The following is a 10,025-nucleotide window of genomic DNA, read 5'->3' as shown; positions in this document are numbered from 1 at the left end:
CAACAGGCTGTTGGCACAGAAGCTGGGTTGTGTCCTCTTCTCACTGATGAATGTTGGAATCCAGCGACTGCAGTTCAGAGTTGTCCGCCAGATGGAGCTGTTCCTCCAGAATTTAATCTAGAGACTTTAAGCCAAGTACCTTTACGACCGTCAATTATGTGACGCTTGTAAATGACCTGACATTAGTCCTGTCATTGGTAGGCAATAATTCACATAAAATATATAATACAATGCTATGTTATTTACTTGCATATTTCTCATATTTAATATGCATTCATTAATGTATTTTTGAATGTCAATTTATTCCATTTTATCTTTTATTTTATTTTAAGAGTTGACTGACTGAATAAACCTGTATTAGTATCTTATTTTATTTTATTTTAGATTTATTACTAGTATTTTTTTTACCTGTCACATTTTTATGGTGTGTAATGATGCTGTAGCAATATTTTATGCAATTATCGGCTACTAGTAATACTTTGAAATTGAAAATTGAAATTTTATTCAATTTTATTTTTTAATATTTCATTATTCTTTTATTGTATATTTCTTATCTTCATTTTACTACTTATTACTGGCACCTTATCATTGGTTTATAGCCTACTTCTTTCTCTCTTTTTTTTAATTTTCCTGCACTATTTTTATTAATGCTTTGACAATGTTATGTAAAATAATTATGACTATTTTAAGTACCTCAGAAAATGAAAATGATTCATTTTCAGCTATCAAAGTGCTTGAATGCTTTTAGAAATAACATTCTTACTTCATGATCGTATCGGCATAGATCTTCTAGGTAATCTTTATCAACGTATAATGCAATTATTTCTTTGTTTGGTGTGTGTAGCCTATAACACCGTCCCAGGGGCTTTAAATTAAGCAAAAAAAGCTTTTACAGCATTATTCCGTCTCACATTCACCTGCTTGTGAGAGACGTTTAATATTGCAGTATGGAGAGTACTTTTTTGCATGCTGACTTTAACCCTTGATATTTTCCGTTTCATTGGAACATCGCAGGTGATGCAGATCGTCCTCGTGATGGTGCTCCACTGGCATTAAGAGCGAGAGCGCTCGTGACACTGAGTGACAGTAGCGGCAGTGGGCTTGCCCGCTCTCCCCTATATGGCTGTGGATGGAGCGCTATGCTAATATCGGCAGGACAGGAGAAGCACCGCTCCGCTGCCTGCTGTCAGTGGTGGCTTTCAGAGTCTAGGCAGGCTCTTCTACAGCCATGGCCGAAGGTGGTGAAGGGGAAGATGAGGTTCAGTTCTTACGAACTGTAAGTAAAAGCTCCGTTCTTTATTTTGCAAATGCAATTTTTTTTTGCGCATTCTTGATGATTAATTACGATAAGACAGTGTAATGCTGAGACATCAAAAATGTTGGATCGTACGCCGGGATTAAAGCAACGCTGTTGGGCTTTTCTCACTGGTTAATTGATTTATTTTCCGTCCTTACGCATATATAATGGCAACATGTCATATTAGCAGCTATTTACAGTATTGTTCCTTTTTTTGGAACTTGAGTCAGGTGCGAGTTTGCTCTCGCGACGCACCTGTAGTCAACGCGCGTGAATGGGAATTCAATGAGCATCAGGCAGGTGCAAGGACAAATGATGTTTATGCGACTTTAATTTTAGCGAGAGTCAGATATGCATGTATGTCTAAGAAGAAATAAATATGTTTTTTGCTTCGTTGTGATTGTCTATAGAGGAGTTACTGAGCGTGCGAGTAGTAGCCTATACATCCAGTTGCCTCTCATGCACTGATTGTCGAGCTTATGCTGCAGTATATTTCGTTCCATAAAGAAGTGCTCTGTTTGTGCGATTACATTTGATACGATCCTCTCACCTTCTTTAGGACTTTTCTATTTCTGTGGTTCGACGCAGATTGGTTACATAGATGCCATGGCGCATGGCAGTTACCTGTGTAAACGATATGATAGGATAGGACACCGCGGTGTGAATTACTGTCACACTTAGTTATGAAAATGAAGAGATGGTTGAGTAGAGATGTCTTGAGGACTGCTTAGCATATTTTAAATGTTGTTACATGATAAACTCATATACACCCATAAGGGGTCCAATCAGCATTGTGATTTTACTGCACTAAGTCTGCTTAGGCAAAATAGACTTTAAATCACAAAGATCCCAAACTTGGTGGAGTAGTCACAAATCCCTCAAACTACGCAGGCATACAAGTACTGTAGGTGTGTCCCATTTTGCATACTGTACTTCTGCACTATTCCACGCCATTTTGCAGTATAGCGTGAATAGCATTTTCACATTCGACAAGTTTGATTTGAGATGACACTACCTTTCTAAAATGCATACCTTCTGCCATAGTATAAATTGTGTATAGTGTAAATGAACAGTGGATAGTACATTGTTTGCGATGCAATTAATGATTTGTTTTTCTATTTGTTTATTTTTTTTTACAGCAGTTTTGAATATTCTGAAAAATCTACTTTTCACTTTCAGCAGCTAATATCTTAAACTGTGAACTGCTGATCATTTTGAAATTTGGCATATTCATATAAGGTGTCTAGATGAGGCATTGTACCAACCGGCTAATTTTTATTTTTGCAAATAACACTTTTATAGAAATTTTTAAAAAACAAACTTTTCTCATCCTAGGCTGTTCATCTGATCTGCATTAATAATAAAGAGACCTAAAGCTACCTACAGATTCTTCTGACATAAGAACTTTGGTTCATTTATTCATTTAGCAGATATGGGCTGATATTTTTTTTTGAGGGAATGGACCATAATGACTAATTGGTTGGGTATCTTGGGAGAACAATGTCCAAACTTTACAAAACTTGGTAGACATGGACAAAAGGACATTCTGAGAGTACATGCCAAATTGCAACAGTTTCTGATGTGGCTTTGGTAATGTTCCTGAATGGGAGTGCTGCAGTGACACAGCATTCATATTGACTGTGACATGAAATAGTAAATTAGAAGTATTAAAACAAGTCACAGTTTAGGTTAGGACAAAATCTTTAAAATAATATATACATTTATGCATATATACTGTATGTATGAAAAAACTGTTGGGGCCCCAGTTAGTATTTTAATATAAAGTGTGTAAAATATGTTGTGTTGAGTTATGGTTATGAAGAATTTGTATTGTTGATATTTTTAATATGCTTATGCAGCATCAATCAAATCCATCACACCAATTAATTGCAGTCTGTTACAGCATCTTGCATGAGTCAGGTGTGTGACATCTCACTTTCCTGTTAAAGCGTTAAAGTGAGAACTCTGGCAGTGAAGGTTACAATCTCACTAAATAGCGGACATTAATGCACCCTAGACGTCTGTGAAAGGTGCCCCAATTCTGTCTTTGCTGTTGGTTGGCTGGGCTCACTGAGCACAAAATAGCAGTTGCATGGTTTTCACACTCCAATTGCTGGTCATTTTATATGCATCTGGATGTTATTCATTCTCTTTAGCTTCTTTTTGGAAGCAAATAGTTTGGACAGTCAATCAAGGCAATTTACTCTGGACATCAATAATGGGCAGCATATAGTCTGGTTAAGCTTATAATAAATAAGTGGAGAGTAATTGCTCAGGGGAAAACATTATTACTGTAAATATAAATAGTAAAAACTAGTACAAAAAAAGTTTCATTGTGCCTCCACAGGTTACCCAAACTCAGATGTTCTCTTTAGAGAAATGGCAAGAAATTCGTTGTCCAATGTGCAGTGTTGGTCAAATGAGACTTGACAGTGTTGTTTAGGCACACTTCTATAAATCCAGATGTAGAGTTCACCAGTGCAGTAGCACTGAGCTTATTTGGAGTTTATGTTGTTCTGGAAGCCTTCTGCATTCCAGGGTTTAAATTTAGCCTCTTAAAAGTTAATACTTCCACTGCACATACGCACACAGTTCTCAGGCTCCAGCTCCATAGGTCATTGCATCAGCTAGTTTAACAAGCCAGGCCACTGATGTTTCATTACTGTTTTTATTTGCACAGTATCGTATTTTAAAGTCAACAACTACCACATGTGCTAAGATATTAAAAAAATACTGCAAAGAGTACTGCAAACCTGGATTAGTATAGCGTATCCTCACCTTGCACTGGAATACTTGATTCTGATTGGTCAGTCGTGGCATGGAGTGGTCGTATAAATCACTATAAATCAGTACTTCAGTATAAATTAATAAATTCATGTTAATTTTCAGCAAAAGTCTGCTGATGATGCCTAATGCATCATCCAGCAGTCATCTGTCAGCTCCAGAGCTTTTGTGAAAAACTACACTTCCGCATTTTTGCACTTCCGTCGGATCGACAGAGGGTTATTAACAGAACAGTTATTGTAAGAGTAGATTGATCACTGAAAATCATATCTTTGTACTTTACTCTTTAAACAGCATTATGGTAAAAATGGAACTCTGTGGCAACAGCTTTCTTACCTGCGACAGTGTTTTGCTTTGAGGGGGGTTTATTTCAGTTTTTATAATCCAGCACGTAAAACCTAAAATGTTTTCTGTATAAAGCAGAGTTTCCATTTTTTGTTTAACCACAAATTTAACGGCATATTTTTACAATGTAGCACAAATGTTCCTCCAGTTCTTTTCTTTAAATAGGTTTTGTTTTAGGAAACACCTCCCAGAGATAACCTTTAAATTACACTAGTACATTTGCAGAACACCAGACTGTTTTGACAGCTCTTAGCGTGTGTATCTTTGATCAGCAATTGAGGAGGATATTTGAAAGCATTTTGTGCTTATCTGCTCTCACTATTCCACCATCACCGAGATCGTGCTGAGTGTTGATAGCTTCAGCGACTATGAGTAATGAGAGGTACCCAGGTAAAAGGTAAACCACAGTGCTTTGGGGCACAGATGGAATCCGCAGTATGTGAATTGAATTGCGTGTGTGTGACTCTGTGGTTTTTGTATAAGGCTGCTGATGAGTGACTCGTCTGCGGTCTATGAGCTTCATGTGGCAGCCTCAGCTCATTGAGCTTCCTTAAGATTAATTAAACCCAGACTGATGTCACTGCAGTGCTGATGACAACACAAGTGCTGAGGCTTAAAAGTATTTGTGTGTGTTTACTGTACCAACATTTGTAAAGCATGTTTAGTGTATAATTTATCTGACAGGATTCCATCGGACTGGTGTATACGTTGAGCTCGTTAACTGTTATAAAATCCACTTCAGGCAATTAGCTTATGCCAAGATTACACGAGAATTCTTGTCTTAACAAAGTCAGCACATATGTGGCATAGCTTTTGCTTGTCTGACACACGGGCATCATAGCAGCGAGACGGCCTTGGGGGCCCCTGGAGCTGACAGCTTACTCAAGAGCACAACAGCATTGCTCAGAGGAAGTACTCAAGCAAGGTCTTAAAGGGATAGTTATAGCTATAAATGAATATTCTGTCATTATTTATTATGTCTTTGCAAACACTTATGACTTTCTTTTTTTCCTGTGGATCACAAAAAGATGTTTTTTTTTTTTAAAGTAATGCTTTGATTCAACAAGGATGCATTAAATTGATCAAAACTGAGGTCATTTAGAATGTTACAAAAAAAATCTATTTCAAATAAGTGCTGTTATTTTGAACTGTCCTTCATAGAATCCTGAAAAACTGTATCAAAGGTTTCTCCAGAAATATTAATCAGCACAACTGTTTCAGCTGTGATTATAATAATAAGAAATATTTCTTGAATACCACATCAGAATATTAGAATGATCATGTGACACTGAAGACTGGAGTATTGACTGCTGAAAACCTTTGCCATCACAGGAATAAATTACATTTTAAAATATATTAAAACAGAAAACAGTTTTTTATTATAATAATATTTCACAATATTACAATTTTTGATCAAGTAAATGCTGCCTTGGTGAGCATTAAAGACTTAAAAAACATTTAAAAAATCTTACCAACCCCAACCTTTTGAGCAGTATTGTATAATAAATGTGAATGAGTACTGGAGCTGTCAAGCTGTCAAAAATTACCATAAAGGTATTATAAAAGTAGTCCATAAGACCTGTGTGTTATATTCCAACTATTCTGAAACCATATGATAACTTTGTGTGAGGAACAGAGTGAAATTTAAGTTGTTATTCTTTGAAAATCTTGACATCTGCCCTAGCTGTCTGTGGCATGTTCATGAGAGAAGTAGCGGTATCCAATTCGGGAATGAATCTTTTGAATCAGATCTTTTAATGATTCACTTTTTCAGTTGACAGTCAGTTCACAAAACCAGTCTGAATGATTAGTTCACAAAATTAAATTGATTAGGTTGTCATGTTTATTTCACAAACTTCATGATCTAGCTGCATAATGGTGGCAGGTGAAGGGAAGATTTTATGTGAATAATGATTCACATTTTATTTAATTCGCCACATAAAGCAATTTGACTTCATGATACTTAAAATAAAGTGCACAAGCCTGATGTACTACTTTTTTGATATTTTATGATGATTGCTATTTTTAACAGCTTTTAAAAGTTCTCATTCAAATTCCCAAAATCTAATTTTGTGTCTTTGCAATTGTATGGAAAAAGCGTACAGTACATTATTAAAAAATGAATTTTGGATTATTTTGGTTTGGAACAACATGAGAATGAGTAAATGATGATATTTTTGGGATATTTCCCAGTGCATTAACTGCTCCTCCAGCTATAAATGGTGAACCCAGAGTTCACTCCTTCTTCACTGATCAAACCTCATCTCATGCACTAGTATTTTATCTACATGCAGAGATATCTCTGTCTACCGGCAGTCTGTCTGAATTCATTTGTTAGTGTAGATGGAGCTCACTCAGGCGTGCATACAAGCCACTTTCTATTGCATGAGGCTATTTTTCCCAGCAGTGCGCATGCTAAGTTAGCCCAGGCTGCTGAGTAATACAATTTGTAATTTGGCTGTAGTGGAAGACACAGTACTTGCTGTCTGTGAACCTCTTGCTCTTAGGCACTCTGAAGTGATTGGGTCTCCTTGACCCAATCACAATTTTAGCAGTGCTCTCAGACTCTTTTAAAACATCACAGCATGCCTTCTGCTGTGTCACTCAAGGAAACGTCTCTGTAAGGATGCTTGACAGCACTGGTGAAAAGGGTTTTGCATTTTTAATCGATTTTCTATGAATGCCCTCTTGTTGTGTTGCACCTTTTCTTCTGAACTTCGGATCTTCTGTGTGAAGAAAGCTGGATTCTCTGTGTATCCAGCCTCTTTGTGTGATTATGTCTGCTAGAGAATAAAGAGTGAAAAATAATCACATCAGCTGCATTAATTGCACAAAACAACTCTATTTTTGATTAATTAATAATCTCTTTGAGCATGTCTCTGCAATGAAATTAGTTTAAAGTGTGAAAAGACATTAAATTAGAATCATTCATCCATAGTTAGACATGGATTTAATACAGCACAAAGCAAATCTTGAGCACAGTGCTACTGCATCAGCGTTTCTCAGTCTCAAATAGCCAGGGGGTCTGTGGAAAATGTATGAATTGAAAAATAAAAATCTCACTACTAAGACCATGACAAGTAATATGATTAGAGTGCATAGTGACAGTCCATTTTTGGGGTTCTACTTATACTTTCCATTTATTTTCTCCATCCAATTCTTTAGTAAACAGTTTTAAACCTTAAACCAAGCCAAACAACTTAGAGATAAATCACATCATAAAATATTACAGAACTACTGACTTTCACCAACTTTAAATAATATTGATATTGAATAATATTGATAATAATAAGAATTTTTTTTGAGCACCAAATGATCATTTTGATTTCTAAATGATTTCTAAAGGATCAAGTGACACTGAAGACAGGAGAAATGACTTCTGAAAATTCAGCTTTGCCATCACAGGAATAAATTACATTTTAAATATTTTAGAATAGAAAAAAATAGTTATTTTAAATTGTAATAATTTTACTGTTTTTACTGAATTTGGGATCAAATAAATGTAGCCTTGGTGAGCATAAGAGAAAACATCATACAGACCCCAAACTTTTGAACGGCAGTGTACCAAAATGTAGGACTGCAAAGTTGAGTGATTTATGTTTCCATGGATACAATTTCTCTGATTGATAGATTTTGTTTGATGTTTGTTGGTAGTGTAATGTAGTAATTTGACAATGATGAAATTAAAGGGTTAGTTCACCAAAAAATGAAAATGATGTCATTTATTACTCACCCTCATGTCGTTCCACACCCGTAAGACCTTCGTTCATCTTCAGAACAGAAATTAAGATATTTTTGATAAAATCCGATGGCTCAGCAAAGCCTCCATTGCCAGCAAGATCATTTCCTTTTTCAATGCCCAGAAAGGTACTAAAGAAATATTTAAAACAGTTCATGTGACTACAGTGGTTCAACCTTAATATTATAAAGCGACGAGAATACTTTTTGTGCGCCAAAACAAAAACCAAAATAGCGACTTTATTCAACAATATCAAGTGATGGGCGATTTCAAAACACTGCTTCATGAAGCTTCGAAGCTTTACAAATCTTTTGTTTCGAATCAGTGGTTCAGAGCGCCAAAATCACGTGATTTCAGTAAACAAGGTTTTGTTACATCATAAGTGTTTCAAAATTTTAATAGTTCATGTGAACTATTTTGATACACGCTCCGAACCACTGATTCGAAACAAAAGATTCGTAAAGCTTCGAAGCTTCATGAAGAAGTGTTTTGAAATCGCCCATCACTAGATATTGTTAAATAAAGTCGCTATTTTTTTTTTTTTTTTGGCGCACAAAAAGTATTCTCGTCGCTTTATAATATTAAGGTTAAACCACTGTAGTCAAATGAACTGTTTTAAATATGTCTTTAGTACCTTTCTGGGCATCTAAAAAAGGAAATGATCTTTCTGGCAATGCAGAACTCACAGAGCCATCGGATTTTATCAAAAATATCTTAATTTGTGTTCCGAAGATGAACGAAGGTCTTACGGGTGTGGAACGACATGAGGGTGAGTAATTAATGACATAATTTTCATTTTTGGGTGAACTAACAATTTAAAACATGAATTAAAATTTTTTTAAAAACATAATTGACTATTGGCATCTCCTGAAGGTGTGTCTTTGAACAGTTTGGGATCATGAAAGAGGTATTTGGTCCACAAAAGTTAGAAAATCCCTTCTGTGCATAACTTTTTCTTTTTCGCAGTTCAAGGAGAACATTTCTCTCTTTCAGAGCATTATTGAAGGACTCTGCAACTTAACTGGATGCAGATATGGAGGTGATAAAGACGTGAGCTCATTCAGCCATCTCATTAAGCTGTCACATTCAGGGGCGTGAGCCACCTGCTTGGTGAAGTGCAGTAGCTGGCAGTGAATTTGAGTTATTTAAGGAATAAGAGTTCAGCTGAGATGTGGAAAATACAGAGAACCATCTCTTCAAACCCTCACTTTAGGTGAGAGCATCATGAATTGCTCAAATTTACTCTAAATTGGTCTTTTTATATTGAAAAGTTGGCAGTGGAATCTGAAGTCTAAACAACATTGAAAATCTGGGAAAAGAATGTTTTTTGTTGTAAAAAATATTTTAGATATTTAGATACTTTTAGGAAAAACATTTCAAATTTCTTTTTAACAAAAATGAATTGGAAGCCTCAAATCACAAAAGCATATGAACAATTTTACTCAAATTGTTATGCTGATAATATAAAAAATTGCATTCAATTAGAAAACTTTGAAGAACAATGCATTTTTACTTAGTCTTTTGAACCGCATTGTACATACAATGATTTATGATGTGTTTGGAGACACCGAAACCTCATCTTTGGATCTACAGTGCTCACTGCAGATCCAAATGATGTCCCCCCTATAATGGGGGGAGCTTGACCTAGTCCAGCTCCACCTCTGTGGACCTAATGGGTGGAGTTATGTTTAGCGACCCATTACATCCAGCGAAGGTGAGCTGGACGTCAAGCTCAACCTATTGGCTCTGCAGTGAGCAGCCGCTCCATCTTTCAGATGGCTGAACAATTCTACAGTGTTCGAGACCGTGGCCTGTATGACTGAGCATGTGCGCACATTTCAAAATAGCATTGTGGGAGGG

At 36.0% G+C, this 10,025-nt stretch overlaps 1 protein-coding gene across 8 annotated transcripts in view; it reads left to right on the top strand.

The window, feature by feature from the left end:
- The first annotated feature begins 1,110 nt into the window (after window positions 1–1,110).
- ryr3 (ryanodine receptor 3) overlaps window positions 1,111–10,025 on the top strand; it is a 101,038-nt gene continuing 92,123 nt past the window's right edge. For 5 of the 8 annotated variants that reach the window (XM_051874141.1, XM_051874139.1, XM_051874136.1 and 2 more), the window contains exon 1: window positions 1,111–1,276. In XM_051874141.1, coding sequence (XP_051730101.1) covers window positions 1,229–1,276 — 48 coding nt within the window. In that variant the 5' untranslated portion in view covers window positions 1,111–1,228. The remainder of the gene's footprint in view (window positions 1,277–10,025) is intronic. The other 3 variants (XM_051874143.1, XM_051874140.1, XM_051874138.1) reach the window with 1 other exon arrangement.

Source organism: Ctenopharyngodon idella, chromosome 20 (assembly GCF_019924925.1).
Source record: "Ctenopharyngodon idella isolate HZGC_01 chromosome 20, HZGC01, whole genome shotgun sequence".
NCBI lineage: Eukaryota > Metazoa > Chordata > Actinopteri > Cypriniformes > Xenocyprididae > Ctenopharyngodon > Ctenopharyngodon idella.
This window is presented reverse-complemented; position numbering and strand designations above follow the sequence as displayed.